The sequence below is a fragment of the Tamandua tetradactyla genome, chromosome 11 (assembly GCF_023851605.1).
Source record: "Tamandua tetradactyla isolate mTamTet1 chromosome 11, mTamTet1.pri, whole genome shotgun sequence".
In the NCBI taxonomy this organism is placed as follows: domain Eukaryota; kingdom Metazoa; phylum Chordata; class Mammalia; order Pilosa; family Myrmecophagidae; genus Tamandua; species Tamandua tetradactyla.
The window spans coordinates 80,395,069-80,416,994 of record NC_135337.1 but is presented as its reverse complement, the minus strand read 5'-3'; the positions used below and the strand labels follow the sequence as shown (position 1 = coordinate 80,416,994).

General features: G+C 48.3%; 1 protein-coding gene and 1 long non-coding RNA gene across 4 annotated transcripts in view; one reads left to right on the top strand and one right to left on the bottom strand.

The window, feature by feature from the left end:
- The window catches only part of LOC143650456 (uncharacterized), a 34,899-nt gene extending 25,771 nt beyond the window's left edge, over window positions 1-9,128 (top strand). Inside the window, exon 2 of the long non-coding RNA XR_013159567.1 lies at window positions 6,172-9,128. This is a non-coding gene — a long non-coding RNA (uncharacterized LOC143650456). The remainder of the gene's footprint in view (window positions 1-6,171) is intronic.
- Window positions 3,364-21,926, bottom strand: part of LMNB2 (lamin B2) — a 29,970-nt gene continuing 11,407 nt past the window's right edge. For 2 of the 3 annotated variants that reach the window (XM_077121236.1, XM_077121237.1), the window contains exons 3-12: window positions 10,769-10,925; window positions 10,405-10,530; window positions 8,656-8,826; window positions 8,426-8,551; window positions 7,939-8,159; window positions 7,547-7,832; window positions 7,363-7,470; window positions 6,830-6,949; window positions 6,502-6,618; window positions 3,364-5,962 (exon numbers count right to left, since the gene is read on the bottom strand). In XM_077121236.1, coding sequence (XP_076977351.1) covers window positions 5,921-5,962; window positions 6,502-6,618; window positions 6,830-6,949; window positions 7,363-7,470; window positions 7,547-7,832; window positions 7,939-8,159; window positions 8,426-8,551; window positions 8,656-8,826; window positions 10,405-10,530; window positions 10,769-10,925 — 1,474 coding nt within the window. In that variant the 3' untranslated portion in view covers window positions 3,364-5,920. Of the gene's footprint in view, window positions 5,963-6,501; window positions 6,619-6,829; window positions 6,950-7,362; window positions 7,471-7,546; window positions 7,833-7,938; window positions 8,160-8,425; window positions 8,552-8,655; window positions 8,827-9,435; window positions 9,868-10,404; window positions 10,531-10,768; window positions 10,926-21,926 lie in introns of those variants that run through there. The other variant, XM_077121238.1, reaches the window with a different exon arrangement.

The following is a 21,926-nucleotide window of genomic DNA, read 5'->3' as shown; positions in this document are numbered from 1 at the left end:
TAAAAAATAGGGCGGGCCGCGGTGGCTCAGCGGGCAAAGTGCTTGCCTGCTATGCCGGAGGACCTCGGTTCGATTCCCGGCCCCAGCCCATGTAACGAAAACGGAGAAACAAAATACAATAAAACAAGAAAATGTTTAAAAAGATGTTTCCCTTTCTTCCTCTCTTCCTTCCTTCTATCCTTCCTTCCTTCTCTCTGTCTTTCCTTTAAAAAAAAAAAAAAAAAAAAAAAAAATAAAGTTAGTCTTTTGAAAAACAGTCAGCTGACCATAAATCAGAAATAGATTCTCAGAACTCTCAGTTTGATTTCAGCAGTCGGTATGTCTGATTTTATGCCAGTCCCATGCTGTTTTGACCTCTGTAGCTTTATAATATGCTTTAAAGCCAGGAAGCATGAGTCCTCCAACTTCATTCTTCTTTTTTCAAGATATTTTTGGCTTTTTTTGAGGCCCCTTACCCTTCCAAGTAAATTTGATAATTAGCCTTTCCTATTTAGAAAGTACACTGTTGGAATTTTGGTTGGTATTGCATTGAATCCACAGATCAGTTTGGGTAGAATGGACATCTTAATGACCTTTAGCCTTCCAATTCATGAACACGAAATGCCTTTCCATTTATTTAGGTCTTGGATTTCTTTTAGTGGTGTTTTGAAGTGTTCTGAATACAGGTTTTTTTATATCCTTGGTTAAGTTTATTCCTAGATATTTGACTCTTCTAATTGCTGTGGTAAACGAAAATTTTTTTCTTGAAAAAATTTCATGATAGCTCATTAGTATATAGAAACACTAGTGTATAGAAACACTACTGGGTTTTGTGTGTAGATCTTGTATTCCACCTCTTTGCAGGACTGCATTTATTAGCTCTAGTAACTTTGTCATAGTTTTTTCAGGACTTTCTAAATATGATCATGTTCTCTGCAAATAGTAAAAGTTTTACTTCATCTCTTCCAGTTTGGATGCCTTTTCTTTTTCTTGCCTAGATGCTCTAGCCAGAACTAGTACAATGTTGAATAACAGTGCTGACAGTGGGCGTCCTTGTCTTATTCCCAGTCTTAGAAGGAAGACTTTCAGTCTCTCTACATTGCATATGATGTTAGCTGTGGGTTTTTCATTATATGCCCTTTGTCATGTTGGGGAAATTTCCTTCCATTCTTATCTTTCAAGGAAGGATGCTAAATTTTGTCAAATGCTTTTTCTGTGTCGATCGAGATGATCGGTGTTTTTTTTTCCCTTCAATTTGTTAATATGATGTATTATATTAATTGATTTTCCTGTGTTGAACCACTCTTGCATACCTAGAATAAAACCCATTAGATCATGCTGTATAATTCTTATAATGTGCTGTTGGATTTGATTTGCTAGTATTTTGTTATGGATTTTTGCATCCATATTCAGTAGAGAGATTGGTTTATAGTTTTTTTTTTTGTAGTATCTTTATCTGGCTTTGGTATTAGGGTGATGTTGATTTCACAGAATGAGTTAGGTAACGTTCCCTTGTCTTCAGTCTTTTGGAAGAGTTTGAGTAGGATTGGTATTAATTCTTTGATTGTTTAGTAAATTCCCCTGTGAAGCCAACTGGTCCTGGGCCTGTCTTTGTTGGAAGGGACTTGATAACTGGCTCAGTCACTTTACTGTAATTGGTTTGTTGTTATTTCTTCTCCTGAGTCAGTGTAATTTGTATGTTTCTAGGAAGTTGTCCATTTCATCTAACTTTTCTAGTTTGTTGGCATGCAGTTTTTCATAGCATCCTCACGTTTTTACTCTTTCCGTGGTTGTGGAAATGAAACCCGCCCCCGCTCCCCATTTCTGATTTTATTTATTTACATCTTTTTTTTTTTGTCTTTGTGAGTATGACCAGGGGTTTGTTGATTTTATTGATCTTCTTAAAGAAGTTTATTGATTGTTGTTTTTTTGTTGTTGTTTATTTATTTCTGTTCTAATCTTTGTTATTTGTTTTCTTCTGCCTGCTGTAGGATTAGTTTGCTGTTTTTTCTAGTTCCTCTATTGGTGCAGTTAGGTCTTTGGTTTTAGCTGTTTATTCTTTTTTAATGTAGGGTTTAGGACTGTAAATCTCCCTCAGCATCGTCTTCACTGCATCCCATAAGTATCGATATGTTATGTTCTCGTTTTCATTCATCTTGAGATATTGATTTCTCTGGCAATTTCTTTTTTGACCCACTGATTGTCTGAGTGTGTTGTTTAACGTCCATATACTTGTGAAATGTCTAGTTCTCTACCGGTTACTGATTTCTAGCCTCATTCCCATTATGATTGGAGAAAGTGCTCTGTACAATTTCAGTTTTTTTTAATTTATTAAAATCTGTTTTGTGCTCCTGTGTGAGTCGATCCGAGAGATGTTCGATGAACAATTGAGAAGAATGTATATCCTGCTGTTTGGGGTGCAGTGTTACATGGATATGTCTTTTAGGTTCTGTTTCCAATAAGGATCTGGTCTTGATATTCTGTGTATTGAAGAGAGTGGTGTGTTGAAGTCTTCCACTGTTACAGTAGAGCCGTCTGTTACTCCCTTATTTTGCCTGTTTGCCTCATGTACTTTGGGGCACGTTGATTAGGGGCTTAAGTATTTATGGTTGTTATTTCTTCTTGGTGAATTGCCCCTTTTATTAATTTATAGTGTCCCCCTTTGTACCGCGTCTCCCCCAGGGAGCCTGGGCTTCCCTGTCTCTCCCTGTCCACAACAGCTGCAGGGGTTGAGGATGTGACACGCTGACATGGACAGTCTCCCCAGTATGTCCTCACCCGTTGTGCTCTGAACAGAGTGAAACTGAGTCTTTGGGAAATAAGGAAAGAGCCAGCAGAGGTTAGGAGACAGATCAAGTCTCAAATGTGCCTCCCAGAACTAGAGAACATGGGCATTTATTAAAACCAAAAATAGGACGGTGCAGACCAGGATGTTTGGGATATTGGCATTCGGGAATTGGTTAGTAGATACCTAACCTAGCAACTGCAGGTTAACTACTGCTGTTTAAACAGTCAGATTAGGGACTGCAAACTCATACCTGCTGCTGCTGGGCCCTTTGTTGGGATGGGGGCCCAGACTGTGGGATCTGACAGTGGACAGACCTCTTGTTTTCTTTTGGGGTCCGGTGTTTATTTTTCCTGATGTCCCTGCTTACTATAATCCCATTTTCAGGGTATTCTATGTTCTGGGGTCACTACATTCAGGGTCCCTCTTTCCATGTGAGCACAGCTGACTGGCTTGGGGGGGCTTATTAGATAGAAGGGATGCTGTGGCTTTGGGCATCTGGGAACGGGAGGCGCTGTCTTAGTGGGCGAATATGCTGTGACTTTGATCAGCATGTCAAGTGAATTTCAGTCCCTTTTAGGAGTAAATGGAAGAGAATATAAAATCAAAATGTTTATTGGATGTTGTACAAAAAGGTTTCCAGTCATAAAATGTATATTACAAATCATTGGGGGAAGAAAAGACCACACATTTGGCATGCATCTTAAAAGCCCAGCAGATCTGTGAAGTTGACATCTAGACCAGCCGGTAGCTCTCGAGGCAGATTCCACCTGCTGTGGTGCTGCTGCTTGCTCAGTGCACGGCGGGAGCCACTTGGAGTGGCCAAGTCCACTAGGAATGTCAGTCCCCACTCAGTGCTTACTAGGAATGGAATTGCTGCAATGTAAGTGTTGGTGGAAAGGAACCCATCTTGTCACTGGTATGGAAGTGGCTGCCCCACTGGCCTTAGTGTTTGCTCTGGGGCTGGCCCCAGCCCCCCGTCCAGCAGGCTCAGAAGCCCTGTGCTTCACACACCTCCACTGGGCTGAAGTCTGAGCGTTTCCAGACCCTATACAAACCAATACTTCCGTATCATTTTAAGTGGCCTAAAGTTTAGCATATTTGAGGACAAAAACAAAGTGTTTCCCAGGCATTTAAAGAATCAGGTTCTGCTCCATGTTTTCTGCTCCTGGATAACCAGCACCCGTTGTCAGCTGAGCTCAGCACCCAGTGGCTGCCAGTCCAGCTGCCCCTCCACCCCCCAGTTCCTAGGCCACTCCCCAGCCCATCTAAGGCCACCTAGGCCACCTAGGCCTATTCACCTTGGCTTTGTTCCGGGTGGGGAAAGGCTGGGCACTAGGGTGCTGGACCTGTAGGGAGGCTGGACCCCATTCTTTCCTGTCCACCAGCTCAGTCTGCAGGCCAGTCTCTAGAAGTGGCTTCAATCCAAGGTATTTCCAAAATGTGTGTATGTTGCTGAAACCTGGGGGCTTTCTATGTGTCTCTTGTCTGGGAGCCACCAAGAACCCACCCCATGGAGCCTCAGATTCTGCTCTCCAGATCTGTGCTTCCTGCTAGGGTGGCAGGGGAAGGGGAGATTGCACATGGCTCAGAGGGAGGCGCCTGGGCACCATCACCAACATTACTGCTTCTCCAGTAGCCCCAGGAAAGCCTCAGCTGTGAGGGTGGAGGGAAGCTGCATCTACCAGAGTGGGCAGAGCACTCTGGAGCTAGTGGTTTGGGAATGTCTGGACTTTCACTTGGGAATTGTTTCTGGTAAGGCACAGGGAAAAAGGAACTCAGTCACATGGGGCTGATGGCATATTCTGCAAGCAGTGGCAGTGGGAATGGCAGCCTTCTTCTGTTTGCCAGCCACTGGCATAGTCCAGGCAGAAAGCTCCAGTTCCCTCCTCACCACAAGCAATTCTCAAGGAAAGCCAGACACAGGGGCCATGCAAACAGGATAGGGAAAGTACACCAGCTGGGGCAGGGCAGTTTTGTAGGCATATTCCAACCCCAGCAGGGTGCAGGGATGTCCCACGTGGTTTACTCTGGGGTGGAACACAGCCCAGGCTCACTGTTGGTGTCACTTACACTCAACTACACTTTCTGAAGGAAGCTTATTGTTTGGGGGCTTAGAACTCCCGAGCCATGTCCTGCCCTGACACCAGCCCCTGGGGTAAGGGGGCTGTCAGCAGTGCAGGATCCCAGTAGCCTGTGTACTGACCAATGTAAAAAAATAAATATCCACTAAAAAAATAACTTCTGGGCATCTATGTGAGCAGGGTGAAAGGACGAGGTAATGCAGGAAGGGACCAGGCAGCTGGAGTGGGGCTGCAGTCTGAATTTCCATTGAAGCAAGCTAGTTTACATCTGCATGTCTGACTGAGAAACCTAATTTCAGCAAGGAAGTTACAGGTAAAAGCTACACTATCCATAAGCAAGTATACAGAGAGGGGCAGGGAACCCCTAGAGCACCCCAAAATCACTTTCCTTCCAATGGCCATGGTTCAGAAACTCACAACATTTGTGCAGAACGTCCGAACCTTTCACTTGTCCCCTTGTCACTGACCTGGGTGACGAATATTGCTGCAGGTTCTCTTCTCACCAGCCCCAACAGAGAACCACAGAAGGCTTTGTGCCTGATGCCGAATCAGAGCCATCAGAGTGGGAAGTTCTGGAACACCCTAAGTCCAAGGCCAGGTAACGAGGCCCTGCCTTAGGCCCTGGGGTGGAGGCCAGGGAGACCGCTGCTGACAGGCGCTCCTGGCTCCACCAGGCCAGACCCTGGATGCTGAGTTTGGTTTTTAAAAAGCTTAAACACACACACACACAACACTACTGGATTCCTAAGCGGTTTTGTGGGCTGCAGCCCAGGTCTGCACTGAGGCAGTGGCAGTGAATGGGCAGTGCCCTCCTGCCACCCAGTTCCCTACCTGGGCCTCAAATTCAACCAAAATGGAATGGGGCAAAAAACACTTCCTGGGCAGTGGCGTGAAGGGAGGGTGTGCGGAGAAAAAAACAACTAGAACGATCAACAGAGAGGCCCACCCCATGTTCCCACAGATTGCTTTAAAATTCTCTAGAAATGTATCAACAACAAAAGGAGGTCAGTGATATAAAAATAGTTTTCAGTGGCTCTTGGGTGTCGGAAGGTGTGAATGAGGAGTGTTTGGTTCACATCACACGGCAGCCTCTCGAGGTGGTCCTGGGGTCCCCCTGGAAGGAAGGACATGGTGCTGAGGGTGGGTCCCGGCACCCTCCCCGCCCACCCACCCATCCCAGGAAGGTTAGTGGGTGCTAGGCCAGTGGCTTCGGCTACAACAGTCTCCCAAACCTCCCATGCAACCTCCAATTGTTTCAGAAGCCAGAGAGGTCTTAGGATGTAAATGCTGAATGTGAATACGGTTGTGATTCTTTCCCCCCAGAAGCCACCAATTGAATCACTGCTTGCTGAATGGAGGAGACAGTGGCAGGAATGCCTGACTGAAGCTTCATGGGCTGGACTGGGGCAGCTCAGAGACGCAGTCAGCGTTTCAGCACCCACAGACCCCCAGGCACGCCGCTGGTGGGCTCTGTTAAGGAGCCACACACAGACAAGACCTGAGAACGGGGGCAGAGCAGTGACGCAGAGGTTCTTCCCCTGCAGCCCCTTTTCTGTGGCAGGGGCCCCTCCTGCACCTGCAGCCACCGTGGCCAGGTGACTGTCCTGCTGGGGACCCGGCAGGCAGAGGGTGTGGTGGCTCAGGGGCCTCTACCTGCTGGTGAAAAACATCCTCCTCGCCAAATTCAGCCTCGTCGTCTTCCTCGTCCTCCTCCCCATTCTCACTCTCCCGCGCCGCCGAGGATTGCTTCACTGTTCTCATTGCCACTTCCTGTGCAAGGTGACAGCTGTGGGCCCGCAGCACTGGCCAGGAGGCCTAGGCTTGCTCACCAAGAATGGACTTCGGCAGCTCTTCAGGGACCCTGGTGCTAGGGGCGTGGCCCAAGGGTGGGGTGGAGGGTGCCAGGGATGCACCACCCAAGCCTCCCAGCCTAGAGCCCCAAGACCCACCTCTCTATCGGCATTGAGAGCCCCAGACTCACCTCTCCATCGGCATTGACCAGGCTTGTCCGGAAGTTCTCGCCTGTGCCCCAGCTGTTCTGGCTCTTCCACACGAGAGTGGCAGGGGGGCTGTGAGCCACACCAGCCCCAGCGGCCCACACCTGAGAGTAAGAGGTAGCTGTCAAAGTCCCTGCCACCCTTAGACCCACAGCAGGGAGGCTACCTGCAAACAGGGTGTGGCTGGGGTCTGCAGTGGAGCCCTCCAGGTACATGCCCATTGTGGCCTGACTTCAGTCCCTGCTTTGGCCCAGTTGCCCAGGTGCTCTGTGCCTCAGTTTCCCCCTGCCCAGTGTGGAAGGCCATCAGAGTTCTTGCCGGTGCACATGTGCTGTGTCACGAGTGACTGTCCTCAGAGCCTGGCCACAATTTGGTAAGCCACATCCTGCTTCTCCAGACCCCACACATCTCTGTCCCGGCCCCCACTCTGTACCCTGGCCGCTTTCTGCCACCCACCCCCCACTCCATTCTCCTGCCCCACTCCTTCCATGCCTGCTCCCCAGCCCCCCTTGCCTACCGTGACTGTCTGGCCAGCCCGCAGGACGTATTTGGGCGTGAACTTGTAGGCAATCTCGTCCCCGTCCAGGATCTGTCTCTTGATCCTCCAGTTCCCCAGAGACTGGTCCTAAGAAAGCAGTCCCCACGTGACACCCAGCCCGAGGCCATCCCGCGTCCTCCCCATCAGCGTGGCCACCCGTCACCTTCTCTGAGTTGTTCTTCAGCTGCACGAACTTGCCCTCCAGGTCCATCTCCTCAATGCTGATGCTGCCTGTGGCCGATGCCTGCTGGGACAGCTGGAAGCTGCTGGTGCTGCCGGCACTGCTACCAGTGCCAATGCCACTGGAGCCCGTGCCCAGGGGCTCATCCGCCTCCAGCCGCTTCCTCTTGCTGCGGCCCAGGCGCCCTGCCATAGACACGCTGCTGCTGCTGCTCGAGGTCGCCCGAGAGATGGTGACGCGAGACGATGGGCTTGGGGACAGCTTCAGCCTTAGGGACAGGGGTGGCATGAGCAGCAGGCAGGGCCAGCTCGCCCCTGGGATCACCAGAAGGAGCCTCCCTTCCGGCCAGCTCCCACCTCCCCTGGCCCACCTACCTCTCCTCCTCGCCCTCCAGGAGCTTGCGGTAGGCGCTGATCTCCATGTCTAGGGCCAGCTTGACATCCAGCAGCTCCTGGTACTCGGCCAGCTGCTGTTGCATCATGTCCCGCATCTCCAGCATCTCCTGCTCCTTGGCATCCAGCATCTTCCGGAACTTGTCCCGCTCTCCAGCCATCATCTCCTCCAGTTCCCGGATCCGGTCCTCGGCAGCACTGGCCTGGGTAGGGGTGGCTGCATCAGGCCTCTGGCTATGAGACTTACTGGGGCTGCCACAGGGCATGGATGGGCTCCACCAAACAGACAGGCAGGCTAGTGTCCCACACCCACTGTGGTGGTGGCAGGCTCCCAAGGGATGGGGCGGACACCACCAGGGACTTCCTGCTCCAGGTCACCAGGCACCTGCCTCACCTCTGAGGCCTCACTGGCCACCAAGAGGCAGGGTCCCTGATGCATGGGGGTTTCCTGAGAGAAGTGGGGGATCACCTGTTTCTGGAGGCTGGAGAGCTGGTAGCTGAGGGACTCCACCCGCATGCGGGCTTCCTTCAGCTCCTCACGGGCTGCACTGGCCGCCTTGTCGTTCTGCTCTGAGCTCAGCTTGGCGTTCTCCAGCTGAGGGACAGGAAGAGGCTGTCAGAGGCGGAAAAGGAAGACATGGGGAGGGAAAAGGGGCAAGAGAGGAAGGAGGCACCACCCCCACCCCAGAGCCTGCCCACCTTGGCCTGGTAGGTCTGCTCCAGCTCGGCGCGGTAGTGGCGCACTTGCTCATCGTGCTGTGCACGCAGCTCCTCGAGTGCCTGCGCCATCTTGAGCTCGTGCTCCTGCTGCCGGCTACTGTCCACCTCCACCAGGCGCCGCTCGTGCCGCCGCCGTGTCTCCCGCACCTCCTGGGGGCAGGTGGGCCTCAGCTCTAGTGCAGGGCAGGAGTCCTGGCGCGACACGCACCAGCGCATCCCCGATCCCTCCATGGGTTCCCATGTGGACTCCCAGTGGCCATGAAAAACAGTGGGGGAGGGGCGAGGCGGCCCTACCACACAGTGGGTGGCTGCAGCCACATGGGGAGCAGGTTCTGGGATTTGGGGTGGTTGTCTCCTAGCACTGTTAACCTACTGAAACTCTGGCCTGTGTCTTATGGGTGGCCTTTGTGGTGTGGGGATCAGGGCTCAATAAAGCAGAGTTGGGAATGGAAGGCCTGCTGACCCATCCCTTCCTGGGGCTGCAGGGAACCAAGCCTTGGGGGGCCCACTTCTACCCATGCCCCCTAAATCAGCTGCCACAGGAATCCACTCACAGCTCACTGGTATGGCTAGGATATAGAAGAACATATTTCTAAGGGAAACCAATCATTTTTACCGTTGAGCCCAGGGTCCAGGGTGGGCCCCTCCCAGGGCCACTCCTGACAAAACCCACCTCAATAGCTGCCTTCGCAACTGCACGCCCAGCCCCATGGACCCCTTCCCTGATTGCCTCAGCACTTCCCTCCATGACTTCCTCACCTTTTCCCTTAGGGGCCACTTCAAGGAGTGCCTCCTGGCTTCCCTCACAGGTTCATTTCGGGCTTCCCCAGCAGTGCACATCACAGGTGCCCCCAAAGGTCCTTTCCCACATCCCCTCCCAGGTCCCCTCCCAACGCTCTTCATGGGTTCCCCCTGGGATCTCTTCCCATGTCCTGTCACGGGTTCCCTCCCAGTGCTCTTTGCGGGTCCCCTAGGACATCTCTTCACAGATCCCCTCAGAGTTTCCCACATAGGTCCCCTCTTGGCCTCCTCCTCGGCAGCCCCCACGAGGCCTGGTCAGGGCTGGGAACGGCTCCCCCGCTACACCAGCATCCTTCCAGCAGGTAGCTCTTCCTGGGCTGAGTGCACTGGCCAGCCCCAGGGTTCTCTTCTGGGCCCCTGGGCTGTGACAGCACAGAGGGCTCTGTGACACGTTGGGGATGGGACAGGGCTGGACCAGGGGCCCCAGCTGGGGGCAGGCTCAACCCAGCTCCACCCCCCCATCACTCCCAGCCATACCCCCACAGCCCCAAGGAGGGGATGTTTGGGAGCAACATCCTTTTGACAGAGGCCCTATAGTGGTTTGAATGGCAGCCCCCTAAAAGATAAGGCCACATCCTAATCCCCTGAATTTATGAAAAAGTGTCTTGAAATTAAGGATCTCAGACTACATCATCCTGTACTCCCAGGGGGCCCTAAACCAACATCCTCGAGGAGACAGAAACGCGGACAGTGGGGAAAGGCCACGTGATGCAGAAACGTGACAGCCGCAAGCCAAGGAGCGCACAGGGCCACAAGGAGCCGGAAGAGGCCGGCACGGCCCTCCCAGAGCCTGCCCAGGGTGCACAACCTCCAGACCAACAGAATCCATTGCTGCCGTTTGCCCCGCCATTTGGTGGCCTGTTACAGCAGGCCTGGGAAGCCTATAAAAGCCCCTGACACCTGCCGGCTGGCACCCAGCACACCCACCTCCTCAAACACGCTCTTCCGGAAGTCGAGCTCCTCCTGCAGGCTCTGACAGCGGTTCTCCAGGTCGACGCGCATCAGCGTCTCCTTCTCCAGCTGCTTTTTGGCCACTACATGGCCGTCCTCGGCCTGGAAGTCACAGGGGCACAAAGATGACAGTCTGTTTGCTGGACCATAGCTAGTTCCCTGGGGCCCAGGGGGGTGCCCTCAAATGCACATTTTGATGAGCTGTGGATGAGGGTGAGGGATCTCTGACCACTAGTATTTGAGACCTGGCACATGAAGCCCCCACCCCCATTCATGTCAAGCTTTGCCACCGTGGAGAGGTTTCCTTCCACCAGGCCGGGGCACAGGTGCCGATGCCTACCTGCGCCAGCTGGGCCCGCAGCTCAGCCACATCACTCTCCAGGCTGCGCTTGTCGCTGAGGGTGGCAGCCAGCTCCGCCTCGCTCCGGTGGAACAGGGACTCCAGGTCCTTCACGCGGCCCTGCGCCACCGTGAGCTCGCCCTCTCTCTTCTTGGAGCTGGAAGTCAAGAGGACCTGTGAGTCAGGGCTGGCAAGCAGCCACCCTGGAGCTCGGGGTGCCAGGGAGCCAGGGGAGCCCCCGTCACAAGGGGACGGAACGATCAGGTCCCTTGGACGGCAGTCTCACACACCTGGCAGCAGGCATGTGCCTCACCCCAAGGCCCTGGCTGTCGACAGCCCATGAGCCTCAGGGACGCAAGACGAGGCTTTTTTAATCTCCTTTCCAGTGATTTCTGGACTCGGAAGAGATCCTTCCAGGGGACATTTGGTTTGGGAAAATTCATGTAAATGTGTTAGTTACAAATTACGAACCCTGGCCTTTGACTGGGTGATGTCATCTATAAAGAGGCTTCCTGTAAACTACTGGAAGCAGGCTAAGCTGATCTCCTAAATGGACAGTTCATCTTAGAGGTGAAGTATTTAGAATCATGTTCAGACATGAACACACAAAGAATTATATCATGGATTCGAGGCTCATGAACATCACTAAGTTTAATTCTAGATCTTCTTGAAGTTCAATGCCTGTCCCCTCCTCCCCCCAAGGATCAGAGGGTGTCAGCCCAAGCTACGGTGGGGGCTTCTGGGACTTCTCAGGTTCAGCACTGTTGGCACGTCAGCTCATTCTCTGGGGTGGGGGAGTCCTGGCCACTGGAGGGCAGCCTCCCTGCTCCCGTCACATGATGCCAGTAGGACCTCCCTCCCCGTAAGTTCTGACGGCCAGAAATGTCTCCAGACACTGCCTCATGTCCTGGGAAGGAGGTGAGGTGGCACAGAACTGCCCGATTTAGGGCCACTGGGGTGGCACAGAGGCCAGTAACTTGCCAGCAGCCCCTCAAGGACGCTGAGCTCTGAGATGTGTCAATGTCCTTGCCAAGACAGGTCTTGGGGTCCAGGCAGCCCACACTCCTGGGCTCCCTCGCTAACCGGGCTGCAAAGCCCGTATTCCTGGGTTGGATTCTTACATGGGTTTGGGAAAACGTGGATCATTCCTTCAACAGATCAGTGAATCCCAGTGGAAAGCAGTCCTCATTGCTGGGATGTATCAACGAACAAAACCACCCCCTTGCTCTCATGAAGCAGAACACTCTCATGGGTTGAGACACTAAAATATACTGTCAGATGTGAATCCAGTTATAAGAGGGGAAAGGCAGGGAAGAAAGATGAGTGTGTATGGGTTGGTTGGGAACCAACATTTACATCATACAGGCCAAGCAGGTGGCCCAGAGCCCTGGAATGAGCCACCCTGGGAAGGACAGAGGCCCAGGGTAGGGTGTGCCAGCAGGTGCGAGGCCAGCAGAGGCCACAGTGATGAGCAGACAGATGTGGTCATGTGCAAAATTTCTCAACAACTGAACAGAAATTTTAGGGCTCCACGGAACTACACGGAATGGCCCCCAAACCAGAGGGGCTGGTGGCTCACTCAGCCTCCACCTAAAGGCATTAGAGTAGACTTCTTGACTGTGTAAACTAATTCCTGGACTGACCCTGGCTTACTAAGGCCTCTAAGTGTTACGAGGATAAATGTATTATCCTCTCGGGAAGTGCATGCTGTTTGGGACTGTTAAGGACATGTGCAAGTCCTAACCCTATCCTGTGATGTGAACTTAATAGTAAATAAGGCCTTTGAAGATGTTACTATTTGTATCTGTATAAGCAGAGGAAATTAGGACAATCATTGAGAGAGAGATACAGATGGCCACGTGCTGGACGCAGTGGCTGTGTGATGGGGGCACAAGCCAAGAACTGCCAGGGGACCGCCGCCAGCCCACCAGGAGCCAGGGACAGCAGGGAACAGATTCTCTCCCGACAGGAAACTGCAGCCCTGCCAACACCTTGGCTTTATACAGAAGCGCAAGATACTAAATTTCTGTTGAAACCCACTAATCTGAGGGTACTTTGTTACAGCAGCCCTGGCAGACTAGGGCAGGGATTATATAAATGAGGCTGAGAAATCAGTCTAATGTATAATTAATTTTACATGGTGGCAGTTTGCCAAAATGTGACTTAGGAATCCTCAACACTGAGTCAGAGATGGTGTATTTCTCACATCATATGTGGCTCTTGTAAATCCCCTCGAAACCAACTCAGTGACGTTGTATGTGTATATTTTTATATAGGCACGAACAGCACGTGGCAGAGTTGGGATCTGAACCCGGGTTTTTGGGCTCCAGAATGCATCAGGGTAAAAGGAATAGGATTTCTTGGTCTTGTACCTACCCTGAATGCTGAGCATAAGCAGATCTTTTCATCTACCTGCTACCTCAATTTGTTCATCTCCAAAATAAAAATTCCCACAGCTAAAGAAATTGAAATACCCTGAGAATAACTTAAATGAAGTGTTTTAAGGAAAACCCTATAAATTTACAGTTGTAATACTGTAATTACCCCCAAGATAGATTTCTTGGAGAATCAACTATTAAAACTCTATATCTGCTCCATAAATCTAGCAATTGCAACCAGTGACAGACTACGATATATCATCATGCTTTCCTACAATTCTATTAGGACAAAATGACACTGATGGGCTCCAGGCGGGTTTGCAGGGAACTGGGGAGCCGAACAGCACCATCTTCTGAGAAGGCCAAGGAAGTGCAGGCAAAAAAACAAGGGCCTTATGGAGCTTCTCCAGACCCTATCCCAGGCCGATTCCCTGGAGTGGGTCTACACCCCTGTACCAGACCCGGGCCTGTTCTGTCAGGGAAACACTATTCAATGGTCAAAGCAATGCCGTATACAAACCCAGGCAACAATGAAATCTTAGACAAGAGAGAGAAAGCTACCGTCAAGATAATCAGATGACCAGACACCAACAAAAAAATCACAAAGCACTTGAAAACACAGAAGATATGACTCAGTCAAAGGAACAAATTAAAAAGTCAGAGGAGACACAGAATTTGGAACTAATCAAATCTTGTTTAGTTCCGGGAATCGAACCTGGGTCTCTCCGGCATGGCAGGCAAGAACTCTGCCTGCTGAGCCACCGTGGCCCGCCCTCTGTGGGCTTTTTCTGTCTTTTATCCTCACAAACAACTCCAGTAAAAAGATTAAATGGTCTGGGTCACATCTCAAGTGAAATAACCTAACCAAAAGGTACACCTATAAAAGGCCTGCACGCACAGGAATGGATTAAAAGAACATGGCCTATAAGCCCCGAATTTTGAGGCTTACACTTATGAGACTTAATTCTGCAGGGGAGAAGCTAAGACAACCCATAATGAAGTCTAAGAGTTGCTTCCAGGAAACCTCTTTGTTACTCAGATGTGGCCTCTCTCTCTTTAAGCCCAACTCTGCAAGTAAAATCATTACCCCCCACCCTGCCACGTAGGACAGGAGATCCAGGGGTGAAAATCTCCCTGAGAATGTGCATGACTCCTGGGGATGAATCTGGCCATGGTACCGTGGGATCGACTTGACACTGGCTTCCTGACCAAAAGGGGAAAAGACATGTAATAAAATAAGGCATCAGTGGCCAAGAGAAATCAAATAGAGTCAAGACTATTCTGGAGGCTACTCTTTAACACAAGCTTCAGTTGGATAGTGCTAACTGCCATGGTTTGCTAAACCCCAATCAACATCACTCCTGTTAACTCTTAAGAACACCTAGGGCTCAAACTGCGACTCTGTAAATGTTTCATGCACTAAGTTTGCTTTCCTGGAACCTAGGTCAGATACATCCTGAAACCCAGTGGGACAGACCTCTCAAAAGTTATCAATTAATTACATTCCCCTGTCCTTTAGTGTTGACACCCCTTCTCAACATGAAAAAGTCAGAATGGGCATTGCCTAAAGATTCCTAAAGACTAGGAGAAGGATTAGAGGAGCAAGACAGAGAAAACAGGATTTAACAAACAAGGATGGCTACCGAATCACTATATTAATATTCCTTCTAGCCTCCAGTGTTTTGGAACAACTAGAAAGAAAAATCTGCAATAGTGGAATGGCAGCCCATGATAAACTCGGAAATCTGTTGTGTAACGACTTGTTGAAGTGTACTTTTGTACTTACTGCTTTTTCTTTGCTTTGTATATATGTTATAAAAAAAAGAATATGGCCTTGTCTGGAGTACATAACAGCTTCATTTTGTAATTGGGTTGGCTGTCTTTTTGTTGTTGAGATGAACAATCTCTTTATAAATTCTGGATACTAGACCTTTATCTGATGTATCATTTCCAAATATTGTCTCCCATTGTGTAGGCTGTCTTTCTACTTTCTTGATGAAGTTCTTTGATGCACAAAAGTGTTTAATTTTGAGGAGCTCCCATTTATTTATTTCCTTCTTCAGTGTTCTTGCTTTAGGTTTAAGGTCCATAAAACCGCCTCCAGTTGTAAGATCCATAAGATATCTCCGAACATTTTCCTCTAACTGTTTTATGGTCTTGGACCTAATGTTTAGATCTTTGATCCATTTTGAGTTAACTTTTGTATAGGGTGTGAGAGATGGGTCTTCTTTCATTCTTTTGCATATGGATATCCAGTTCTCTAGGCACCATTTATTGAAGAGACTGTTCTGTCCCAGGTGAGTTGGCTTGCATAACAGCTTCAAATTACCATAGCAACTGAATTTGAAAACACAAATGAACAAATGGAGAAAAAACAGAAAAACTTTGAACAGGGGTTCAGAGAAATGACTGATAACATGAAATGCAAAAAACATGTGCATCATGAGTATCCTGAAAGGAGAAAAGAAAAGAGGGCCTGGAAGAATATTTGAGGAAACAACAGCCCAAAGCTTCCCAACTCTTATAAAAGACAAAAATAAGCAATCCAAGAAGCCCAATGTTTCCAAACAGAATAAATCCAAATAGACCCATTGTCAAATGCCAAGGAGAAGGAGAGAACTCTGAAAGCAGCAAGAAAGAAGTGATTCACCATATGCAATGGAAGCCACACAAGACTGTGTGTTGCCTTCTCATCAGACACCATGAAGCAAGATGGGAGTGATGCGATATATTTAAGATTCTAAAAGAGAAAAATTGCCAAGCCAAGAATTCTTTACCCAGCACAGGTGTCCTTCAACAATGAGGGAGAGTCTAAAAATATTCACAGTTAAACAGAGGCTGAGATGTGTCTCATAAGCCCAGGAACCAGATGGTTTCATGGGCAAATTTTACCAAGCATTCCAAGAAGAATTAATAAAAATCCTGCTCAAGCTCTTCCAAAAAACTGAAGAAAAGGGAATATACTACCTAACTCATTCTATGAAGCCAACATCACCCTAATACCCAAGCCAGATAAAGATACTACAAGAAAACTACAGACCAACCTCTTAAATGAATATAGATGCAAAAATCCTCAACAAAATACTTGCAAATCAAGCAAATAGTTGTGAGCTGCTGTTTTGATGGAAGCAGGGAGGAAGGGGTTTATAGGAAGGAAAGAAGGGTAGCCCCAGGGAGCCGAATCAGTACTTGAGTTGGCAACCTTCTCTTGGGTGTTACTGTGCTTCCTTCACACCCTAAGTTCAAGGATTTGTGCTTTGGAGGAGTCACGGGCCACATGCTCGCTGGAAACCTAACTATGGGTGTGCTGGTTTGAATCTGTCGTGTGCCCCAGAAAAGCCATGTTCTTTAATCCTCATTGAATATTGTTGGGTGGGCTCTTCTTGATTGTTTCCATGGAGATATGACCCAACCAATTGTGGTAGCTTTTGATTGGGTGGTTTCCATGGAGATGTGTCCCCACCTATTCAAGTTGGGGTTGCTTACTGGAGCCATTTAAGAGGGTACCATTTTGGAAAAAGTTTTGGAGCCCACACAGCCAGAGACCTTTGGAGCTGCAGAAAGAAAACGCATCTTTCTTCCCGGGGATGTCTTATGAAATGTGCGGCCTGGTGAGAGGGCTAGCAGACACTGCCCTGTACCTTTCCAGCTGAGAAAGCCCAAGCGTCATCAGCTCTTTCTTTGGAGTTAAAGTATTTTTTATCTGGATGCCTTAATTTGGACACTTTTGTGGCCACAGAAATGTAAACTTGCAACTAAACAAATTCCCTTTTTAAAAGTTGTTCCATTTCTGGTGTATTGCATTCCGCCAGCATTAACAAACTAAAACAGTGGGGCTCAACAACCTGCTGAACCTGGAGATGTGGGTGCCACTGGCCCAAGTCACCTTCACCTGCAGTGGCGTGCCAGCTCAAAACCAAGTGGACTTCCAGGTAGATTCAGATCAGACATGTCCCTGATGTATATTTTCCTTCTCCCTCCTCCTTGATCGATCTCCACCTCCCCCGCCCAACCAGAAGAGGTTTCAGCAGCTTTCCATCGTGCCAGGATCCCTCAGGATCCCTGCTGGATAGGACGAAAGGAGTAGTCCTCCTTCCCCTAAAGGAACGGGAATGGCAGCCAGTGCCCGGGGCAGGAGGGAGCAGAAGTTCACCAAGTGTGCCCCCACCCGATGCCAGTAAAGCCCAGCAGGAAGCTGCTCTGCAGGCGGAACAGAAAGGGTGCTGGGTTCTTGACCTGGCAAGAGAGGCCATGCAGAGGACCTGTCCCAAGGTTGCAGACAGGTCCCTGGATCTGAAGGACAGCCATGAAGTTCCTGATTTTGAGGGCAGAGGCTGCAACGGCAGCCCAAACACATCACTGGAGACCCCTAAGGTCTGAAATTCTAAGGTCTGGGCAAGCCAAGGGTAGCCAGTTAGGCTGATCCCCCCGCCCTTATCAGGAGAGTTGTTTGCTCAAATTCAGAGACCAGAAAATGGAAGGATGTATTTGACCAACCTTGATACTTCAACAAGAAACACTCAGAGTTTCCCACTAGCCTGACAGAAATCTAGGTTTTGCAGTGCTGGCTCGCCTTCTGGAGAAGGCAGTGAAGAAACATCCTTCAGGGTGATCCCTGGTGGGTGCCACTGGCCCCACCAGGGCAGGCGGGATGGAGCTTACAGGAGCTCCCCTTGCAGGAGAGAACAGAAAAGACAGTAGTTCCCTTCTCTCACACCGGCTCTCCTCACACTGGAATCTTCCTTTCATTGTGTGGCAAGGGCCAGATTCAGAAGAGACTGCAAAGCATCTACCAATACCCCAGGTAGAGACGGCAGTAATGCTGTGCCACTTCTCAAAGCACAGCGGTCCTGCCTCATCTCCGTGCGCCCTCGGGCAGGAATGGCTTCCCAGAGCCACGGAGCATCTTGCCCAAATGTACACAGCTGTGCAGGGTTTCCAAGCTGCGCTGGGCTTCACGCTGCATGGACTTAGATTTACAGAGAGCGGCCAAAGCCAAGTTGTGACTTGTGTGCATCCCTGTAGATGGGCTGATCTGCTCAGTCCTTTTGTTGGTCAACTGCCTGTTTCTGAAAGAAACCAGGGAGGGTGAGAGGGAGATGAACTTTGGTTGATGTTATGGGGCACCATCCCTCGGGTAGATGAAGTGGTGCAGCTGTCTGCCCTCTCCTTAAACAGGACATACTTAGCAGGCTCTAGCCAGCAACTAAAGGGTGTATTTGGTGAGCAAATATATTTCACTAAATTTGGTTAATTATAAATATTCCACCACCACAACCACCACCCCCATTCTCTCTCTTAACTCCAAATAAACATGTGAGAAATCTGGGGGGAAAAAAATCACTTTGAAAGGCAAGAATTGAAGGACACTTCCTTGACATGATAAAGGGCATACATGAAAAACCCACAGCTAGCATTACACTCACTGGTGAAACCTGATAGCTTTCCCTCTAAGGTCAAGAACAAGACAAGGATGCCCACTGTCCCCATTGCTGTTCAACACTGTACTAGAAGTTCTAGCTAGAGCAATTAGGTAAGAAAAATAAAAGACATCCAAGTGGGAAAGGAAGTAAAACTTCCCCTATTCACAAATGACATGATCCTAGAGGTAAGTACCAAAAAATCTACAACAAAGCTCCTAGAGCTAATAAATTCAGCAGAGTGGCAGGATGCACAATCAACACGCAAAATCCAGTAGGGTTTATATATGCTAATGAACTATCCAAGAAAAAAATGTCCATTTACAATAACAATGAAAAGAATCAAATATCTAGGAATAAACGTAACCAAGGATGTAAAGGTCATGTACACAGAAAACTACAAAACACTGCTGAAAGAAACCAAAGACCTGAATAAATAGAAAGACACCCCATATTCATCGATTGGAAGGCAACAGTTCGTTCAGATGTCAGTTCCGCACAAACCAATCTACAGATTCAACATAATCACACTCCAAATTCCAGTGTACTTTGCTGAAATGGAGAAGCTAATTATCAAATTTATTTGGTAGAGAAAGGGGCCTTAAATGCTCAAAAACATTCTGAAAAAGAATGAAGTGGGAGGTCACACAATTCCTGCCTTTAAAGCTTATTAGAAAGGTACAGTGGGCAAAACAGCATGGTACTGGCATAAAGATTATACACTGACCAACGGAATCAAATCCAGAGTCCAGAACTGACCTCCAGATCTCTGGTCAATTCATTTTTTTTAATGTAACTTTAGAGAGAGATTCACAAACTATACGATCCATCCAAAGTCTACAATCAATGGCTAACAGTATCAGTATAAATATAAAATATTTTATATTTTTTATTGTAAATCACAGTCATCGTCCACCACAGGATTTACTGTAATAAACACTCCCATGTTTTAACCTCTAGCTTTCCTTCTGCTGACATACGCGACTCTACACCTCCCCTTTCCACTGCACTCTCACACCATTCAGCAATGTTGATTATATTCATAATAACATGCTACTTCCATCTCTATTTATTCCCAAATGATTATGTCTGACCTAGTTAAAAATTCTGCACATATTAAACAACTGCTTCCCAATCTCTAGCCTCGTTCTATCTCCTGGTATATTCTATATTCTAGATTTTATGCTTGTGAGTTTCTATATCATTAGTTCATCTTAGTGAGATTCAATTGTTCACTGAACGTGGACAGTCAGTCTCTTCAGGAAATGGTGCTGGGAGAACTGGAGATCCACATCCAACAGAATGAAGGAGGACCCCACCTCACACCTTATATGAATTTTAACTCAAAACAGATCAAAGACCTAAAAATAAAAGCCAGTACTATAAAATTCCTAGAAGAAAATGTAGGGAAACATCTTCAAGATCTAGTGATATGTGGTAGTTTCTTGGACCTTACAGCCAGAGCACAAGCAATGAAAGGAAAAATAGATATATGGGACCACATCAAAACTGAATATTTCTGGGTGGGCACAGGTGGTTCAGTGGTAGAATGCTCACCCTCCATGTGCAAGACCCGGGTTCGATTCACAGACCGTGCACCCCCACCCCACCCCCCAAATCTGAATACTTCTGTGATTCAAAGGACTTTGCCAAAGGGGGAAAAGGAAGCCAACTCAATAGGAGAAAATATTTGGACACCACATATCTAATAAGGGGTTGATATCCAGATTATAGAAAGAAATTCTATAACTCAACGATAAAAAAACTCAAATAATGGCAAAAGACATGACTATGCATTTTTTCAAAGAGGAAATACAAGTGGCTAAAAAATCACAAGAAAAGGTGTTCATCTTCAATAGCTACTAGGGAAATACAAATCAATCCCTCAATGTGAGATCATCTCACACCTAGTAAAATGTCCACTGTTAAGCAAACAGGAAACGACAGGTGTTGGAGAGCATGTGGAGAAAGGGGAACACCCATTCCCTGCTAGGGAGAATTTGAAGAGGTACAGCCGCTGTGGGAGACGGTTTGGTGCTTCCTCAGAAAGCTAAGTACAGAGTCGCCGTATGATCCAGCAATCCCACCACTCAGTATACACCGAGAAGATTTGAAAGCATGGACGGAAACAGACACTTGCACCCCAATGTTCATAGCAGAATTATTCACAATCGCCAAAAGATGGAAACACCCCAAATGTCCATTCACCAATGAATGGATAAACGATATGTGGTCTATGCATTCGACAGAAGATTATTCAGCAGTGAGAAGGAAATCCTGAAGCACACAAAATGGATAAACATTGAGGACATAATGTTGAGTGGAATTAGTGACACACAAAAGGACAAATAATGCAATCTCACTAATATGAACTAAATATAATATTTAAACTCATAGTCATGAAATCTAGAATACAGGTAACCAGGAGATAGAATGAGGCTAGAGAGTGGGGAGTGATAGCTTAATACGTGCAGAAGGCCTACTAGGTTTGGAAGTGGACAGAGGTGATGGTAGCGTGATATTGTGAGCACAATTAACATGCTGAATTGTGGGTGAGAGTGGTGGAAAGGGGAAGTTCAGAGTCACGTATGTCACCAGGAGGAAAGCTGGAGATTAAAGCATGGGAACATACGACACAGTGTATTTTGTGGTAGACAATGTCCATGATTAACTGTACAAAAATAAAAATGTTAACTTCATGAACCAGAACAAAAGTACGATACTATGACAAGGAATTAGTAATAGTCACATATGGGGAAAATTGTACCTATTGCAAACTATGAACAACAGTTCACAGTCATATCTTAATATTCTTTCATCAGTGGTAACAAATGCACCACACCAATGCTATGGGTCAACAATAGCGGGTAATAACGTGTATGGAGTATAGGATGTTTTAGGTTTTCTTTTTCTTTTTTTGAGTAATGAAAATGTTCTAAAATTGACTGTGGTGGTGAGTGAGCAACTATGTGATTACTGTAAGCCACTGTACACTTTGGATGGATTGTGTGATGTGTGAATATCTTAGTAAAATTGTATTAAAAAATAGTAAAGGAAAAAAATCCCCTTCTGATGCTTTATAGTTCTGTCAAAAGATTCGTGCACTGCTTCTCCCCTAACCTCCTAATTGTAATTAGCCCAAGAGCAGGCCCTTGGCTGCAGGCCGGCAGCCTGGAGCCCAAGGCCTGCTTTTGGGGTGAGGGCTGGGTGTGAGCGAGGACTGGGGGCAGCCGTCCTCACTCCTGCCTGGCCCCGGGTTCCCCCCAGGGCCCCCAACAGCGCTCACAGGGTCCATCACTGAAGGCCCGGACTGAGCAGTGGCACACAAGGCCTTCGCTCTTGGCAGGGGGAAATCAGCTC